Below are 18,838 nucleotides of genomic sequence, written 5' to 3'. Positions count from 1 at the left end.
AGTGTTACCCTAAATATTTTGAATAATATTACTCTAAGCAACGGTGGGGTTTTGTAATACTTGTAAATTCACGAAAATATATTAAATATTTAATTTAAATATGTATACATATATATACGTATGTACAGTATAATGATATATAAGCCTCCTACTTAATTGCGGCCAACAAGTCATAATTATCTGACAAATTTAAATTAGCTAACTGCGATGGAAATTATTTACTTATTCAACAGAAACTGACTTATATGGGGAGCAACTCGATCTGGGGTGACGAGATGAAGATGATGTGTTCCAGGCACCTCCACGTATACCACAGATTGGGCATGTTGTTTGAGTGTATCGATGACCTCAGCGTAGAAGTCAGCTTGCTCGAACTTCATGCCCGGAACTCCTCGGATATTGAGCACCTTGCAGCGTATCTGCCGCGCGTAGGCGAGCGTTTGTTCAGACGTGAAGAGTCCCAGGAGGCTCACCTTTAGCCGCAGATCGCGAGCAAACAAATATCCCTCGTGGTTGGGCTTCATGCCGCGCTTCATTAGAATCTTCACTGACTGCTCATCCACCGAGCCGTCATAGGCGTCCAGCACCAGCTTGACCATCTCATCGTAGGAATAGCAAGGCTGTTTGCTTACCGGCAGCGTCTCATAGTCCAAGAACTTGTCCAACGCCTTGCCGGTGCCTTCAGCCATACGTTGTACACCTCGGACTGTTGGTCCCGCAATGTCAATGTTGATCAGCTTAGACACCTCATTAGGGAAGCTGGCTGCGTACATAAAGGTAAGTGCGCCGCCCAGGGAATGTCCCAGCAGAATGACGTTCTTCCAGTTGTACTTGCGCACAATGCGACGAATGAGGCAAATGCCATCCCAGAAAATGAAGTACTGCATGCCCTGCGGATAGTGAGACGAATTGCCATGGCCCGGCAGATCGATAGCCAGCACCGAGTACTCTGCGGGCAGCAGCGGACACAACCTGTCGAAGGTGCCGCAGTTATCCTGCCAGCCATGTAGCGCCAGTATCGGCTGTTTGTTGCGACAGCCCCACCATTTGCCTGCAAATCGTATGAGCTATTATTATGATACTATATTGTTTGATTGTCCGATCGATTGTTGGCGGCATGCCATTCTAATCACATCCATTGAAAACGTGCGTCTGTGATTCAAGCGTAACTGCAGATAAGCTGACTCGGAATGACTCAGCATAGCCGCCACAACAACACCATCGGCAATAACAATTATTATTAGTCGACCCTCACCTTGCACGGTTCCCCAGGGAACTTCTATGGAAAATTCATCCCAATTGTTTTCTCCCAACATAGGGGCAGGTTCACAATCTGAAATGGCAAAAAGAAGAAAGTATGTATGGGATGAGTTAACGACGCGTCTCAGCTACGACAATCACCATTTTAACAATAGCCAAAGCAAACAACATAAATGACAACAACAACATGGTGTGAACAGGTTTCAGACTTTGCTAATAAACAGCTGTTATCTTGCCGCACACTGGTGAAATCGTCTGGCCATCGTCTATACTTTGGACCACAGGTCGCCAATTAACAATTCTCTCTTCACACTCACTTGTTGTCTTGGCCGTCATTAGGTCTTCCAAAGATACTGCCGTTGCTACTCGGGCCTGTGCCATGGCTTTGTCGTTTCTGAGCAAACAGCGCGCGTTCCTCTTTCAAGAAATTCCAGAGAACTGCTTATTGCCCACTCGTCGAAGTGGGCAGTACTAACAGCTGTTCGAACAGTCAACAATATTTGCGACACTGTTAATAAGCAGAGTTGAAATGCCAACTCTCGCAAAAATAAATAAAATCATTTAAAACTATACCAAATTAATGTCCACGATAAAGTAATAAAAAAAGGCGAAAGAGACTCTATGTTAAAAATGAAACACCGATATAAAAAGCTATTCACAGTGTTTCATATGCATTTGAAAGTATTTCATGTTAAGCGAAGTGTGACCAGTTAGCAATTACCTGAATTTTGGTATACGTCTTTAGTGCGAAAATGTTATTTCCATTAATATTGCGTGTGGTCACTCCCCGACAAACAAATCAGCTGCTGTAGAAACAATAAACTCAATATACAAATCAATTTTGAGCAAAATGTGAGTAAATCTATTGTTTTCGTGATTTTGCAAATAGTTAAAAAATTGTTTACAGGACGGAGTACTGGAAATCAAATGAGCGCAAGTATTGTGACTTCTGCAAGTGCTGGCTAAGCGACAACAAAGCCGTAAGTGGAAAAAATACATGTTTTTTGATAGTGCAAATTATTAATTTTGTTTCGGCTTTAGAGCATCGCCTTTCATGAGAGTGGTAAACGACATAAGTTAAATGTGGCGAAACGAATCACGGACATCAGTCGCAGTAGCGAGAAGGCGGAGCGCGAAAAACAAAAAATGAATATGGAGATACGCAAAATGGAGGAGGCGGCCATGAAGTCTTATGCACAAGATATTCACGGACATCATGGCGATATGACAGCGCGTTCCATCCACACAGTGCTCGGGGCCAACGCAGCTGCATCATCGAGTGGCAGCAGCAAATTAAGCTACGGTAAACCGCGGCAAGTGGACCCAATGCGATTGGAAGGCGATTCGGACGAGGAGGAGGATTCAAGGCGTGTGAATGTGGATAAAGTTGGCTCCGAGGCTGTGCCAGATGCATCGCTCTGGGTAGAAGGCAAGTCCGATGAGGGGCACACTTATTATTGGAATGTGAAGACCAATGAATCCGTCTGGGAACCACCCAAGGAGGGCTTTCTATCTTACGAGGAGTATGAGCGCATCAATCAGCTGGCCATCAATCAGCAGGAAATCACACAGGCTGAGGAATCACTGCGGTTTCGCGCCAATGTCGATGAAGAAGTCGCTCGCTTCAATCGAGAACGCCATGCGCAGTTATATCGTAAGCCCGAGAGTTCCAAAGAAAAGAAGCAAAAGGAAGAGAAGCGTTTAGAGTTTAAAACGGAAGAGGAGGCGGCTACCAAAGAGATTGGCCAGTGGCAGGTGGTCGAAACCAAGTAAGTTTGTCGCAACATCATTAATTTAATTAAGAATTCCGTTCACTTCAAACAATTATAAAATTATTTGCAGGCCGGCAGCAGCGCCCATCGATTGGGAGTTGCCCCAAACCGATTATTATGTTGCGGCGCCGGTTGTCTCTGCACTGCCAGACTCGGAGCCACCTGTAAAGCGTTTTAAGGAGAAAACGATAACGACATTGGATGCAGGAGCCTCCTCATCCAGTGGATCTTCCACTTTTAAGAAGCGCAAATTTGCTAATAAAGGCAATGCACGCAAACCTTTAGACGATTAGCATAAGATGTAAACTAGTTTTAGGATTAAGTAAAAAATCATTAACATTTCAAAATCCCGCCAAGTCTATTGCGAATTTTGTTATTTTGGGTGCTGGGGTTGCCAATTTGATGTTTAATATTTATAGCGTATGGCCACCCTAACGCGTGCAGCATTTATTTGCTACCATTGCACGGCCACACTGCCAGTCAGTTCATTTTTCAAGTTCTCGACGTTTGGATGAGTCGGGTTGTCGGACGGGCGTCTCTTTCTTTCTGTTGTTATTAAAAGAGAATTTTGTTGTGCTTAATTCTGTTAATAACAACAAACAACAAAAAAATAAAAATCTACAACAACGCAGACGAGGGCGCAGTGTGTGTGTGATTCAGCATTCGAAGTGTAGGCAAAAAAAGAGCGCAGCAGCAGACTGCGCTGCAAAAGTGTGTAAATAAATTGAATTAATATAAAAAAGGAAAACGAAAAACCAGTCGCCGTTGTCGTTTCGTTTATGTGTTTACGCCCGTCGGTCGCCGTTGGTTTTATGAGAAAAGAGTGCAGTGTAGAAATTAACGAAAACGTAAACAATAATAATAATCGAGAAAAATTGCCTGTTGTCTGATAAATTACAACACACACTTACACAAACGTAGACTTTTGGTGTGCGCGGCAGCGGCGGCGGCAGCGTTTATTGTGCTTGCTCAAAGAAGAAGCAGTCGTTGTGTTCGTTTCATGTGTAATTGTGTAAGTGTGGCCACAGCAGCTGAAGAAAGGTCAGGCGTTGCGTAAAGAGAGGTTGCAAACTCGCACACACACACATACGCGCACACTAAACTGTTGCACGTATTTGGGATCGATCGTGTTGAGTGCAAAATCAGGCAAAATTCAGTTCGTTTACGTGTATAACAGCAGCGCTCCCCACGCCGCGGACATCTACCATCCTCCCCGTCATCCACACCGCATTGACTTTGACGCGAACTCAGACACCGAGTGGTTGGAGGAGGACAGCACTGAGAGCGCTAGCAGGCAACCATCACCAGCAGCAATAGCAACGGAAGCAGGAAGCAAAGCAAACACCAATAACAACCGAAGCAACAGCAGCAGCAATAACAACATCTTCGATATCGATACAAACATCATGGCGGTGCGCAAAAAACAGGACGACAAATACCTGCTAGCGCTGCGGGAGCTGGTAAACAGCGGGGCAGGTAATCGTCAATGCTTCGACTGCAACCAGAAGGGGCCCACCTACGTGAACATGACTATTGGCTCTTTCGTCTGCACCCGCTGCTCTGGCGTACTGTAAGTACAACAGCTCTCTGTCTATCTACATTTCTCTTGTGCTATGTGCAAATTACCTATCGATAGCGATAAGATGCAATCGAGGGGGCATCGTGTGAGTGCCCGATAATTTCGATTGACCGCAATGCAATGACCGACCCCAACAAGCAACGACGACAACGGCAACGACAGCGACAGCGAAAGCGAAAGTAATTTCATTTCTCTAGTTGCCAGTCGAGCTTCCAATTTGGAAATGCAAATCGCAGAAAAAACTTTCAATTGTCGGTAAAATGGCAGCCACTTTTGGCCAAATTCGAATGAAATTATTTTGGCATTGTCGTTGCCGTTTGGCGTTTCTATTTCGGGTGGCGTGCAAGTCTTAAGTTGTGAGTTGTAGCTCTTTGTCCTTGCCACGCTTGCTAAGCGCCAACTAATCGCCAAATTGCCTTTGATTTATGCGCTCAGTTGGCAGTCGAGCGGTAAACAAGTTAACTATGCACCCAGCACTCGGCACTTTATGCGATTAAATGCAAATTGAGGTCATCTCCTAGTCGCATTAGTCGCAGTGTAAACACAGCACATGTATGGTAAATAGGGCCTGGGAGTTTATTTTTTCCCCACTTGCTTCCACTTGATTTACGCACTTCCGCAGCCCGAGTAAGTTGAGCTCATACTCCCAATCGCAATTGCAATTTCTATACCAATTCCTATTCCGATCTCATGCCGAATTTCATGCCCATCTCTCGGTGCTCACTTCTTCATTACATGATTGCTTTCAATCTGAATGCTTCCGCAGTAAGCGAACGAGTGAGGAGGGAGATAGAGCTGAGCTGTGGCCAGCTGTGCATTTTCACATATTGCATTCCACGCAGATTGTGCCCCAGATTCCACAGTAACTACACACGAGAATACGAGGCAAGTACTTGGTACTTGTATTCGCATTTGGAGGCGACACCGCTGTGCTTCAATTGGGCTACATGCGGGCGCTGTCATGGGCTCAATTGTCACTCGTTTGCCTATCGATCTGTCGGCCTATCGCTGCTATCGAAATCGCTGCTACAGCCTCAATTTGCCCCAGGTTGCCCCTTCTACGTGCCGTGGACACACTTGATGACTCATTCGAGAAGCAGGCTGTGGCTCCTTTGGCAACAACTGCCAACTGCAGTCGAGACTCCCTCTGTGAGTTGTGTCAAGCTGCAACAGTAAACAGCAGGAGAAATAAATAAGTATTACGACTATGTAAATGGAAAGCCGCATAAATGCCGCTGTCGCTGTCGCTGCCTCTGCCTCCGTCTCTGCCTGGGTCTTTTGGCTTGACAACAGAGAACAGACAGCAGACACAACTGCGACTACAACTCCACTTGGTTGCATTGCACAGCACTCCCTCCACAGGCTATCATGCCTTCATGCTTCGCCATTCCATTGCAACAGCAGCAGCAACAGCAGCAGGCAAACAAAAGGAACTCGAACTCGAAACTCAAAGTCCAAGACAAAATTGTTGTGCATGTTCAATGCTACAATGTTCCTTGCTGCCTCTCTCTCTCCCTCTCTTTATCTCTATCTGTCTGACTGTGTGGGCATAACAACAACCACAAGAGAGCAGGAACTGCCATTCAACGACACGACGGTCTAAGGTTTGGGCATGAAGACCGGCCGGCAATGGGAAGGGGACAAGCAAAGGGGAAGGCGAACCTGTCAAGCGGCTTTTGCGCATATTTTTGGGCCAGTTGCAGTTGCTTTTGCTGTGACTGTGGCTGTTGCTGTGGCAATGGCAATTGCAGACAAATTGTTGCACCTCAATCTCAATCGAGCAGCAACATCTGGTGGAAGTGCTGCCAAGAAACTTGTTGATTAGATAAAGCCGCAGCATATGCACATCACACATAGAGGGAAGACTTGCGACAGACAGAGACAAAGATAGCGACAGAATGACGGACTGAGTGACTGCTATGACCTCCTCTTGCTCTGTGGCTGCGCTACTTTCTCAGGTGCGTCATCGCAGCCCAAAAACAGGCAGAGACGCAAACGCGATTAAGAGTAACTGTAACTGCAACTCTTGCTATCTCTGTCTCTCCGTCTGGCTGGCTTGTTCTTGCTGCCCACTCTTCGTTAGTCTGCTAAGTCGTCGTGTTCCTGTTTGTAGCCAGCTGACAAATACCCAAAAGTAGGTGATAAAAAAATCACTGTCAGCTTGTACACGACAACTACACATGCATCTGTATATGCGCATGTGTGTGTGTGTGTGTGATTGTGTGTGTGATAATCAGCTGCACGTCTTGTGGTCAAATGAATATGTAAATTTTCGATTATGAAACCACATGAACACGTCGCAACACGAATGGCGGTTAAGTGCGGCAGTTGGATGGGGTCGAAAGGGGAACGAAGGGAGACGGGGGCAGACTTTCACCAAGTGGTGTCAGCTGTGTGGGCCCTTTTACGTTTACGTTTGCCACCGAGCACAGCAAAGCAAAGCAAACCAAAGCACAGCAAAAGAAAACAACTCACAATTCAAAAAAGCAAAACCAAAACAACAAACGGACACACGAGCAAAAGGAAACTAAGAAAAAAACAACAACAAAAAATCAACGAAAACGCGACGCGTAATGGCAATTAAATAGTCATCTATATGTGTGTGTGTTGTGTATGAATCTTGGGTAGAAATATACCCCCATGTATCTATACTGAAATATATACATACATACATATATGCACATTTATATATATATATATATATAAATATATTTATGTAGAATTCTGTGTAGAATTCTCAGCTATTTTTACACACACACATAAACACTTAAATGACTCTTTTTGTTGGAGCTTTTCCTCGTTTTGTCAGGAAGAAGTCTAATGCTGTTATTGTTGTTGTTAGAACCCCGTGTAGCTGATAATTCACTCAGCTGATCACACTCTCACACAGACTTGCATACTTAATGCCTTCATTTATTAACATGAGGAAAATGTGAATCGCATATCGAATAGAATTCAACATTAGTAAATATCCAAACAATATCCCCACCTCACTCTCCCTCTCTCGCTCACGATTTGCCTTTCCCTCTTGCTCCTGCTCTCTTTTGCCGTCTGTCTGTCCCACTCGCTCTGGCAATTATTGCGCAGTTTTGTTGGCGACTGTAGACTTTGGTATTGAGGCGAATGCATAGAAGGTGTCGTTGTTGTAATCGGCGTTTGCTTTATTGTTTCGTTTTATTTTGAATACCCTATATTCAGGCAGCAACTCAAAGAGGTCTATAGACAGTAAAGTAATGTGTCTTAGTTTGAGAACTATTTTCAATAAACTTAACTTTATCTGCGCATTTGCTATGCTAAAACTAGTTGAGTAATCCCAAAGTATCACTTAGTTTCCCTCTTACAAATTACAAACATTTTAGTTTGGTGATAAATATTCAGGAAATTCAAAAGTGCTGATAAGTCGACGTCAGATCAAGGTCAATTAGTTGAACTATGTTTAGTGTAGGATATCTGCTAGTCGAATACTAGCGCTTGCTAATTTTCAATTGGTTGTATTTTGTTTTGCTGGTGGCATCGCCTTGAAATCGAGATTTATATTCTATAAATAATGGAATATAAGCAGATGACGACTTGATGCAATTTCGAGTGCGAAAACATTCAGCAAATGCGAATTATTCAGATTGGGCATCGAACAGCCGCCAGTTGCCAGCTGGCACCAGGAAACTGAGACCGGGCAAGCCCCAGTGCAATGAGAGAGGGAAGGGGGGGAGAAGAAATAGTGGGTGGTAGGCGCCAGGGCGCAGCTGGAGGTGATGTGATGCTGATGCCGCGCTGTTGCCTCGCTGTGGCAACTCATGCAAATGTAAGGCCCAATTAAGAGGGAGTACTCGACTCGACTCGACGGGCAATGTTTGGATGTGGGAGGCAATATCTGAATCCCCATGGTGAAAGAGCGTAGAGACGGGCGTAGGGAGGGGCGTAGGTCTCTGGGCGCCCACGCAGAAGAGATTTATTACGCCAAAAAATCATTTGCCATGTCAGTTTGTTTGTTGGCCAAAGAGATGGATGTTGGTTGCTTGGCTGCTGGGCTGAGCCGCAATGTGGCGACGTCACTTGCTCATTCATTGGCAAGGGTCAGAGGGCGCCTTTGGCCCACGCAGTGGCTGAATGGCCAACCATGCACTGCTCTTTCAGCCATTTCTCATGCGCCGGACAGCTCAGCTTTGGGGGCAACAAAAGAGCTCAAGGCTTTTCCAGCAAACTGCAGCGAGCGGCAGTAACACATTTCCTCCCCCCTCCCCCCATTCTCAGTCCCAACAGCAGTAGCAGCAGCAGCAGCAGGCGGCGTCACATTATTAAAATATTCATTGAGAGCAACGAGGCACTGCTAGGAGTCGCCTGTCCCATGCCCCATGCCCCATGCCCCAAGCCTCGTAGTCACCCTCCAGGCAGTGCCAAGTTGAATTTATATTGTGCGACAAACACTGACAGAAGGCCTTCAACGACGACAACGAGAAAGACAACGTTAAGGAGGAGCTCGATGCCTCTGCGCCAAAAGTGGCCACCACACAGTGCACATAACGAACGGACAGACAGACAAACGGACAGACAGCAGCGCAGATGGCGGACATTGATATTGACAACAGCGTGGGATATTCTCCTGGCAGTTAGCGTAGTCTAATTGCCGATACCCTGTACTCCTCTTCCTTCTCCTCCCTGTTGAGTCTGTAAATTTGTGCAACGTACGTGAAAAATCGAATTGCCTGCAATATGACGCGCTGCTATTTTAGTGTTGCAAGCTGCAACTGGGTCAGCAAAAAGTTGCCTAGAATTGGCCAAGATATAAATGTGTATATTTGAAAGTGCACTTGCAGATGCTTTTGCTTAAGTAATTCCAGCAATCGCTTCGTTGGTTTATCTCGCACACAGCGCAGCCTTGAAATGTGCTGCTCTCTGGTCTGCCACAGTTTAAAGTGGCGGACGAGTCAATACCCTGCAACTCTTGAGTACTTGTGTACGTGCCCCACAATTATCTCCATCCATGTTTCGTTGTTTATGGCCCGCCAGTTACGTGTCTGGAGCAAACTGATGGCAAAGATCTTTACACTCGGTTGGCACACGGAATCAAGTGCAGAACACTCTGACTGCGCGATACCCTGTGACAGCTGCTCTAAGAATGAGAGCATGCAAATGCCGTCTTTCCCTCCACAAATTTTACAGGGTCTAGGCAACGAAAATGACGCCGCGACGCTCCACGTTTCCGAGTTAGGCGCAATTTTAGTTGATTTACAAGGCGATTGCAGATACAAACATATGGAATGATGAGTGTTGAGTGTACTTACAAATATGTGTATATATACATTTGAGTATAGACTTATTTCCATAGTCGTTCTTATGACACATATCGCACTTGGAATCGCTCAATTCCGTCGCTTTCATATTCGCCTTGTGTGTCACTTGATTGCGGTTGAAACTGAAACTCGCTTAATGCGTATATAACTATGTGTTGTGTATATATATTTTTGAAAAGAGTATTGCTTTGCAGTCTTGGCCCAATTGAATGCTCTTTCTCTCTCGTTGTTCGTTGTTCCTTTCTCCCCCAAGTGGCGCCAAGACGAATGTTGTTGAACTTCCAACTTTTGAGGTCACAGCTGCTCAGTCTCAGTCTGTTTCTTCCGCATCACATCGATCATCTTTGTTGTCTTGTTGCCTTCTGTTTGATAAGCTCACGAAAACAAAAGCGACGCAATGTCTTTTGTCTCTCAATTAAGCTGAAAGTATCTGCAGCAGTTTGTATCTTTGTATCTTGAACTGCACGTGACTCTGGCAATGACCGCTTGCAAAGGGCGTGACACACGCTGGAGAAGTCCACTGGGGTCTAGCTTGATTTCCGCGAATCACGACGAACGTATCAATAACAATATCAATATCAATATTAATGCAAGGCATAAACAACGTCAAACAAACATGAGAACGCCCCTTGACATCCACTTATCATCGCCATTGCAAGCGCGCAAATACTTTGCCAATGCGAAATGAATTACTGCAACGCATTTCGTCAGCTTGCCTCTTTTGTGTGTCCAGTTAACGTCCAAGCTCGCAGTTCGTCACAGTGATCAATCGAGAGCAGCGCAAAGCAAACAGCGACATCCCGTCTCCGTCTCCGTCGGTTGTCAACACAAACTCTGAGCTCCAATTCCAATTCCAACTCGAATTCGAAGTCCAAGTCAGCAGTAAGTTTGAAGCCAGCTCAGCACAATTAAAGTGTTTGCCCAACCTTGAAACTCTCACAATGGGCAAATAAGCTTAAAGTGCTCCAAGCCAAGCTAGAAGCCACATTTCAATTGTGTTCAAAGATCGACCCGACCTCGAAAGCCAATAATAACTCTTAATATTTGCAAGTGGAAGTGAAGTGTGTTTTCTTTTGTTTTGTTTTGATATCCAGAATTAACTATTGTACAAACAAATTGGCGATAAGATTGCAACAAAAATAGGAACCGATTTTCTCCCTTAGAGGAAACTGTTATTCGCCCACTCAGTTTATAGAAAGAAACTTTTGCAACTTGAACGTCATCGTTTACGTTGTGAAAAATGCAGTTTGCTCGTTTGACGTTTAAGTTTCGCTCGGTTAATTGGATTTCTGGCGAAAAGAAAAAAAAAACAGTTTGGGCTGAAAAACCAGAAGTTACATTGAAATATTTGCGCAAAAATTCCAGTTGGCAAAGTAAGAGGAGGGGAGACAGCGACAGGGAGACTGAGAGAGGAGACTGTTTGGCGTTTTTATTTTTTGTTGTTCATAATTGACTAATTGCCATTTCTTAGGCTTGTTATCAGCAGCAGCAGCAGTCGGTCGTCGCCTTGCGTTGTTTGTGTTCCCCCCTCTCTCTCTACTTCTTTTAATGACTCACTGCTATTTCGCTGAGTGAATGAATAAACATAAATGTTTAAATATTTTGTGCTGTGTTTACTCATTCAGTCAAGTCGAAGCTAAAGCCAAAGTCGAAGTCGAAGTCTCGAAGTCGCAGTAAAAGTTCAATTGCGCCTTCCCTCTTTATCTTTCTCGTAATTGCGCATAGGTATTCTTCAAATGGTTGTTTTTTGTTTTATTATGATAATGCCAAGTGTTGGTTCTCGCATTATTGTCGTTGACGTTGTTGCTGTTGCTGTTGCTTTGCACAATTTCTTGACTCGCTCGTTAGAGTCAGCGTCAGCGTTAAACGTCATGTGGTAGGTCTGAGTTTGCCTTTTGTGCCTTTGTTTTTATACCGCGTACAGCAGCGAGCTATTGCAGGGTATGCCAAATCGATCAGTTTGCAACTGCGAAAGATACACATCATATATGTTTCAACCCAAAGATACAAATGTATCTCAAAGTAGCGTTTGCTAGCAGTAATTTGATGTCCAGGGTATCGCTTAGTCGCCCAATATTGCAGGGTATGCCGAATCGATCAGTAAACATATCTGTTTCAACGGAAAGATACAAAAGTATCTGAAAGTATTAGCAGCAATTTGATGCGCAGCGTATCTTTTGATTTGCTAGCAGCAATTTGATGTCCAGGGTATCGCTTAGTCGTTCACTCGCGCTCTTCTCTTTTGTTTTTGCACTCGTTCGTGGTGTAAATGTATCTGTATCTGTATCTGTTGGCTATGCATAATATTTCGCTAAATTTGTTGCTGCCGCTTTGAGTTATTGTTGTTGTCGTTGTTGCTGCTATTTTGCCGCAACCCAACGACGACTTTTGTTTTGTTTGTGCCTTTTTTACGCTGAGTGCGCAAAATGCGCAAAAAACAAGTTTTGCGAAAAAAAAACAAAGACAACAACTAAACTAAGCTTAAACTGTAAGAGTGTGTGTGTGTACTTGTATGTGTTTGTGTCTGTCGGTTGGCATTGTGTTTGTTTTAATTTTGTATCCACTTGTGCCTAGCACGAAAGATGTGGCGCTGATTTGGAAACCCCGACAGTTGTTTGATGCCTTTGCTTTTAACGCTGCGGTTTTTCCGCAGCCAAGACTCGGATGTGGATGTGGACGTGAATGGGAAAGGCGAAGCGGATGCGGGGAGGGGAAAAGGGGAAAGAGGATTGCTGACTGCAGTTCACTTGAACTGGGGCTGGACTAATGCTAATACTGGTCTGCTCTGGAGAACTGTGACTCGAGATGCTGTCGCTGTCGTTGTTGCTGTTGCTGTTGCTGGCAGATGACACACTTTTGGTGCTAGTTAAACGACGCTCAACGGTCGCTGTCTCTCAATTAGCGAGGTGCAGAGTACAAACAGTACGTTGGCGACTTTGACGAGTGCGAGTAACAAGTGGAAGACCTCTGGGTGACTGGCTGCTATTAGCGCAACCTCAAGCTGCTTGCCTCTCTCTCTCTCTCTCTCTCCCTATCTGTCTCTCTATCTCTCGTGTCTTGTCTTTCAATTAGCGCATTAACAAAGCAGTCAAAGTCGCAATTGTTGTTGCCCCACTCGAAAAGACTGACTGACTGTTTGCCTCCCCCAATTGCTTGGCGTAAACGGTGGGCGTGGCAATCGCTGCTCTGCTCTGCACTCAGTTGTAATGTGCGGCGCGGCAACTTTCACTTTTTTCACTCGGGTTTCAAAAATAGCTGAAACAGCGCTACACAATGTGCAGCAGCTTGGCTACTTGCAACTAACGAAGTGCGTGTGCGTGCTTTCAACAAACACAGCGAGATGGCAACAAACTAACAACCATTGCCACCTCAACAGGAGGCACTTGAGTGGACAAGACAAGACAAGACTGATGCTACTTTGTTTGCTGTTCTTTGGCTGTTGCTCGATTTCCGCTCGGGTTTTCTCAAACAAAATCAATCGACAGCTGGCGGAAATCGAAACGTGACTGCATTTCCCAAAGCACTTAAAGCGAACGCTAATTGAGCCAACGTTGCACACTTTGTGATAGAGTTTTTGCAGCACAAAGTGCACTCATTAATTGAATCACTTGTGTCCAGAGAGAGAGCGAGGATGTCGCGTTTCTCCCTCAGGCAAAGGGCATAAATTGAAATGGAAATTGAATTTCGTTGGCAATTGCATCAAACAATGGCCCTTGGCCAGCCAAAGTGACAGCAGCTGCGAGTGGCATGTGGCAAGTTGCAAGTGGCACTAGAACATCATTTGCAAGGAGAGGAGACAAGTTCATTTAAAGCGAGGAGTCAATCTACTTCTTCCCAGAACAGAACAGAAGTGAGAATATGTTTTGTTGTTGAATTGAGAGTCTGCAAAGTGTGTGCGTCACAGCAAAGCAGCATTTTTATCGTGTCATCAGAACTATGCAAAAATGTTGTTCAAAGCTCTCGCTTTTCCACGCCCTCCCCCCTCCATCACCATCTCCACCTCGCTCGTCGCGTCTCGTTTGCCATAACGAATTGGCTCTCTGAGCCACTGAAGCGTTCATGTGAAACGTCCAGTTTCTTCAATATAATACATGCATATATCTATGTTTAAGTGTGTGAATATGTGTGTATATGCATATGCCACATCTGTTGCTATGTTGCTGTGTTGCAAGTTGTGCCCGTTTCGTTTGGGAAATTCGTGAAAAACAGAAATTAGCTTCTAGAGACGACGAGGCAAATTCGCTTAGAGTTTCATTTATGGGTTTCGTTTTTCACTTTGTTGCTCTAATTGCATTCGCTCTCTAGCCAACAGCAACAACAACAACAACAAGCACAAGGCCAGAAATTAATTGTGGCAATTATCTGAAATCGAACGCCCATTTAGCGGGTCAATGTGACCCGTTTAACAAGCAGCCACCTCTTGAACTCTTCTCTTCTTTTCTGTTCCCTCACTAACCGTATCTCTCTTTCTCTCTGTTTTGCAGTCGCGGACTGACGCCGCCACATCGTGTTAAATCCATTTCGATGGCCACTTTCACACAGGAGGAGCTCGACTTTCTCAAGGCTCACGGCAACGAGCTGTGCGCCAAAACGTGGCTGGGCCTCTGGGATCCCAAACGTGCCACGCCGCAGCAGGATCAACGTGAGCTCATGATTGACAAGTACGAGCGCAAGCGATACTATTTGGAGCCGGCGAGTCCTTTGAAGTCGCTGGCCAATGCGGTCAATCTGAAGTCGAGCAACGGTTACCACACCTCGAGCATCTCGAACATCTCGAGCAACGGCTATGCCAGCATCCATCTGACGCCGCCCGCCGCCCAACGCACAGCTGCCAATGGCTTGGCGTCGAAGACGCCTTCCACGACAACCACATCGTCAGCCATAAGTCGGCCGCAGCATCATCATCATCAGCAGCAACCACAGCAGCAGCAGCAGCAGGATGCTTTCAACATGTCCTCGGGAGGATTGGGCTTGATCAGCAGCCTGAATAGTGCGGGTTCCACATCCACAGGCGCGCTCTCGGACACGAGCAGCTGTGCGAGCAACGGCTTTGCTGGCGAATCCGATTTTGTCGCCGACTTTGGCAGTGCCAATATATTCGATGCAACCTCGAGTTCGGCGCGTTCCACGGGCTCGCCGGCTGTCTCCTCGGCCAGTTCGGTCAGCTCCAGCAATGGCTATGCCAAGGTGCAGCCCCTGAGAGCAGCACATCTGCATCAGCAGCAACAGTTGCTCAATGGAAGCGGAAATGTGAATGGCAATGGAACAGAGAACTTTGCTGACTTTGAGCACGCGCCCATTTACAATGGCATCGCCGGTAAGTTGAGTCATTCTTTTGCAGCTTTTCTTTTCCGTTTCGTTTGTCCACTTCAGTTCATGCCACACACGACACAAACACACACAGACACAACAGATCTCTGTGTAGCCACATGTTGCAAGAATCGAAATTCGCTTGGCACGCTTGGCAATCATCGAGCATTTCGCGTAGATCTTCAATCTCTCTTTCGCTTATCAAAATTCCCGCATACGCAAAAACAACAAGATCAATTGATAGTCGATAAACGATAACCGATAACCAATCAACTTTTCTGCGCTTTCATTTGCGCTATCTCTCTCTCTCTGTCAATGCCAATTATCGTCCTTGTTTTGCCCCTTAGCGACCAGCTATTTCAATTGGAGCGATTGCAGCACACCAAGTCTCTTCCCAGATCCATTTGAACAACCACAGGAGCCATCGCTGCCCACCTACTCGCTCTGGAGCAGCGAGTCCCGAACGAGTCACGGGCAAAATCTATCGAAGCCCAGAGAAAGAGAGAAACCACCCGAGCGAGCTGCCGCATACAAGAGCTCTTTCACATCGCTGACTTCCTCTCGATCGGTGTGGTCCTCAAGTTGTGATGATTCCGGCGAGGATTCGCTGGCGGCGTTAAGCAGCACGCTGACGCCAACGAATCCCTTTCTGCCCTACATTCTGCAGAGCTCGTCGAGCACATCCGAAGCGCCCGCATCGCGCCGCAGCTCCTTGTTTAGCTATGAGGAACAAGATCCGCCGCCAATTGCGGCAGAAAGCAACTCGAATTTGAATTCCAGCTCGAACATTTTAAATGCCTATTACAATCCTTTCTTTACGTGGAGTAAGTTTTTCTTTTTGTTGGCCTTTTGAGTTCCCTGCGTTGTGTTTGGCTTTTGATTTATTATTTACTGTCGAAACTTTGCGTTTGTTTAATTCGTTTTGTTGCTAGTTTTGTGTTTGGTTTTGACTTGAGTTGACTTGAATCCCAGCTGCATTTAAACATTGTCAAAAGACACAATTCTCTAAACTCTTGTGTGCATTCCCTTTGCAGGCGCCACTCTACAGCAACAACAACAAAGCAGCCAACTTGGCCAACAGTCGCACAACAGCCCCAAGGGAGCCCAAGTGGGAAGCAGTGCGCCCAGCGAGGACCGCTATGCAGCACTCAAGGACCTCGATGAGCAGCTGCGCGAGTTGAAGGCCAGCGAAGCGGTTGCCACAGAGGCGCCGACGCCAACCAATGGCAACATGCACATGGCAGACGCCTTCAGCAGTGTTGGTGAGTGTTTTGACTTGGATTACAGTGCTTGAGATGAAATAAAAACTAATTATCCTCTGTCTTGCAGCTGCTGCCAGCCACAACAACAACATCAATAACAACAGCAACATCAATGCCAATCCGTTCAAGAGCCAGCAACAGCAGCAGCAGCAGCAGTTGCTCAACGGCAAAGGGCACTTGGTGAATCCATTCCAAGCCAACAACAGCGCACATCATCAGCAGCAGCAGCAGCAACAGCCACAGCAGCAGAATCTCTATGGACAGCTGACGCTCATACCAAATGGCTACGGCAGCAGCCCAATTCAGGCTGGAGGCCAGCAGCTAATGCACTCCGCGACGAATGTTGGCCACCATCAACAGCTGCCACACGCGAGTTTCTTCAACTTTAACAACAACGGCTTTGCCGTCGCCCAGGGTCTGCCCAATGGCTGTGGCTTTGGCAGCATGCAGCCGGCTCCTGTGATGGCTGGTGGCATCAACGGCGCCTTTAACAACCCATTTGCGGTAAGCTGATGGCTATAATTTACGCTTTAACAGCACATTCAACTAACATTGTATTTTGCTATGGCTCAACAGGCTAGCGGCGCCATCAACACGAATAATCCATTCTTATGAGATTCAGACTCGATTGGCGGGACGAAGGACCAGAATCATCATCATCAGCAGCAGCAGCGGGAGCAGGAGCACCACACGACTTGGCTGAGGCGTTGAGAGGAGGAGGGAAAGCAGAGAAAAGCCGCTGAACAAAACCAACAACAACAAGAAAAGTGAAAAGTGAACCGAAATTAGTCCATTTTACGAACAATAGCTATCTAGTAATCTAAAAGTAAAACAAGGTTTATGCATACACACTCTGAACATGCGTATGTACATGCTGAAGGACCCCAACTCTGGGGGAAGATCGTACAATATATATCTATCTATATATATATATTCTTTTACAAGCTAACTCTATACATATATTTATAAGGCGGAGCAAATGTGTCGCCTCCCAAATATATATATACATATAGGCGATTTGCGAGTAACTAAAAATTTGTATTTAACGTTGCCTTTAGCATCTATAGACTTTTTACTAAACTACAACTAAAATGAAAACGAAAACTAAAACTAAATCGAAAAAAGAGTTAATTGTAAAACCACAATTTATCTTCTCCATGTGAGCATCAGTTGTCGTGTTAGCTTAACTTAAACTACATACATATAAATAATATTTATAACTAAAGAGAAACTACTAATACAATTAATTGTAAGTTCTAATACTAGCATCATCAGATATATTATCAGAATTGAGTTAATTCTGTTCTGTTCTGTTTCGTTTCGTTACACGTTTTATTTTTGTGTACCTTTTACAAGTCGAAAGAAATCAGAAGAGGAAAAAAACATTCAGTTCGTTGCATTCTTTTAGCTCTCTTAACATTTTCCTGATTGTTTGTTTTTAAGAAAAGCTATCGTCAGCTATTGATTGTGTGGCCTTAATAAGATTATGGAACTGTTCATTAAACTTGTAATCATAAAATAATATCATGCATATACCATATAAACTTATGAATAATAATAATAATATGTAATACACATATGCTTTTGTACCTAAATTTAAAATGCTTCTTGTTATCGATCCATAATACACAAATACACACACACACACACCTAGAACAAAGTTAGAGTTTGCTCAACACAACACAAAGTTAAAGTTTGTTAATTGCGATACAGCAGAAAAGATATCTATATATGTATATGTATATTTCATATGGCTTACTGGATACATGTATGTACATACAATAAGTAATGCAATCATTTCATTATTTACTGACCTACACAAGTCCAAGTCCAATAAGAAGCAAGAATTTTTCCATTTTTAGCCTTAACATGTAAAACATTATCGAAGCCTTAAAGAATATTTAAAATTACAAATTTCAATAAAAACAATGAAAACCAATCAAGCGTATTTAATTGTATTTGTGAAAGACCGAAAAAAACAAATCAATTGAATTAAATCATCATTTAATAGGCAGCAGCAAAGATTCAAATTTAACGACCAATTTTGCTTTGAGTGCAAATATTCAAATTTAACAATCGCTCAAAAGCACGCTCAAGAAGTTACTCAATTGAGCTCAGCAGCCACTCGACGCCATCTTACTCTCACTCTCTCACTCCCACACAACGCACTCAACCTGATTAAATTTTACTCAAATTCGGTTTTGCAGCCTGCTACTCATTTCTGTTGGCCTGGTATTTCGCTGGAAATTGGCTTGAATTTTAGGGGTTCGCGCTGTTGCGATCGAGTCGCAAGTATGAAATGATGATTCATTACATAGTTACATCATTACATTCATACATTATTGCTTACACACATACATCCTC

The 18,838-nt window shown here is 44.7% G+C and overlaps 3 protein-coding genes across 5 annotated transcripts; 2 read left to right on the top strand and 1 right to left on the bottom strand.

Moving 5' to 3' along the window:
* Positions 1–67: 67 nt before the first annotated feature.
* LOC117566206 (probable serine hydrolase) lies at positions 68–1,790 on the bottom strand. Its single transcript, XM_034245733.2, has 3 exons — positions 1,578–1,790; positions 1,256–1,333; positions 68–1,051 (listed from the first exon to the last, which is right to left on the bottom strand). Exons 1-3 carry the CDS (start codon positions 1,639–1,641, stop codon positions 219–221), a joined length of 975 nt encoding a protein of 324 aa, XP_034101624.1. The 5' UTR covers positions 1,642–1,790; the 3' UTR covers positions 68–218.
* Positions 1,791–2,006: 216 nt separating this feature from the next.
* LOC117566205 (WW domain-binding protein 4) lies at positions 2,007–3,378 on the top strand. Its single transcript, XM_034245732.2, has 4 exons — positions 2,007–2,112; positions 2,168–2,240; positions 2,302–3,029; positions 3,103–3,378. Coding segments are annotated over exons 1-4 (1,026 nt in total). The 5' UTR covers positions 2,007–2,110; the 3' UTR covers positions 3,326–3,378.
* Positions 3,379–3,541: 163 nt separating this feature from the next.
* LOC117566203 (arf-GAP domain and FG repeat-containing protein 1) lies at positions 3,542–18,413 on the top strand. 3 transcript variants are annotated; one of them, XM_034245729.2, is made up of 6 exons: positions 3,542–4,602; positions 14,387–15,219; positions 15,560–16,036; positions 16,247–16,474; positions 16,542–16,978; positions 17,051–18,413. In XM_034245729.2, exons 1-6 carry the CDS (start codon positions 4,439–4,441, stop codon positions 17,087–17,089), a joined length of 2,178 nt encoding a protein of 725 aa, XP_034101620.1. In that variant the 5' UTR covers positions 3,542–4,438; the 3' UTR covers positions 17,090–18,413. The 3 variants fall into 3 exon arrangements, with proteins under 3 accessions (XP_034101620.1, XP_034101622.1, XP_034101621.1); XM_034245730.2 differs by lacking the exon at positions 3,542–4,602 and adding an exon at positions 10,652–10,784; XM_034245731.2 differs by lacking the exon at positions 15,560–16,036 and having other exon boundaries at positions 3,550–4,602.
* The last annotated feature ends 425 nt before the right edge of the window (positions 18,414–18,838 follow it).

Source organism: Drosophila albomicans, chromosome 2L, assembly GCF_009650485.2.
Source record: "Drosophila albomicans strain 15112-1751.03 chromosome 2L, ASM965048v2, whole genome shotgun sequence".
In the NCBI taxonomy this organism is placed as follows: Eukaryota; Metazoa; Arthropoda; class Insecta; order Diptera; family Drosophilidae; genus Drosophila; species Drosophila albomicans.
The sequence above is the reverse complement of the archived record's forward strand: the minus strand, read 5'-3'. Positions and strand labels throughout refer to the sequence as shown.

What these genes read in the sequence shown, in the direction of transcription:
- LOC117566206 (XM_034245733.2), bottom strand. Translation starts at nt 1,641, where the DNA reads ATGGCACAGGCCCGAGTAGCAACGGCAGTATCTTTGGAAGACCTAATG. An exon ending in AATGACGGCCAAGACAACAA is followed by an intron (nt 1,334 to 1,577) that starts GTGAGTGTGAAG and finishes TTGCCATTTCAG; the next exon opens with ATTGTGAACCTGCCCCTATG. An exon ending in TCCCTGGGGAACCGTGCAAG is followed by an intron (nt 1,052 to 1,255) that starts GTGAGGGTCGAC and finishes TACGATTTGCAG; the next exon opens with GCAAATGGTGGGGCTGTCGC.
- LOC117566205 (XM_034245732.2), top strand. An exon ending in GGCTAAGCGACAACAAAGCC is followed by an intron (nt 2,241 to 2,301) that starts GTAAGTGGAAAA and finishes TTTCGGCTTTAG; the next exon opens with AGCATCGCCTTTCATGAGAG. An exon ending in TGGCAGGTGGTCGAAACCAA is followed by an intron (nt 3,030 to 3,102) that starts GTAAGTTTGTCG and finishes AATTATTTGCAG; the next exon opens with GCCGGCAGCAGCGCCCATCG.
- LOC117566203 (XM_034245729.2), top strand. Translation starts at nt 4,439, where the DNA reads ATGGCGGTGCGCAAAAAACAGGACGACAAATACCTGCTAGCGCTGCGG. An exon ending in CAATCCTTTCTTTACGTGGA is followed by an intron (nt 16,037 to 16,246) that starts GTAAGTTTTTCT and finishes TTCCCTTTGCAG; the next exon opens with GCGCCACTCTACAGCAACAA. An exon ending in AGACGCCTTCAGCAGTGTTG is followed by an intron (nt 16,475 to 16,541) that starts GTGAGTGTTTTG and finishes TCTGTCTTGCAG; the next exon opens with CTGCTGCCAGCCACAACAAC.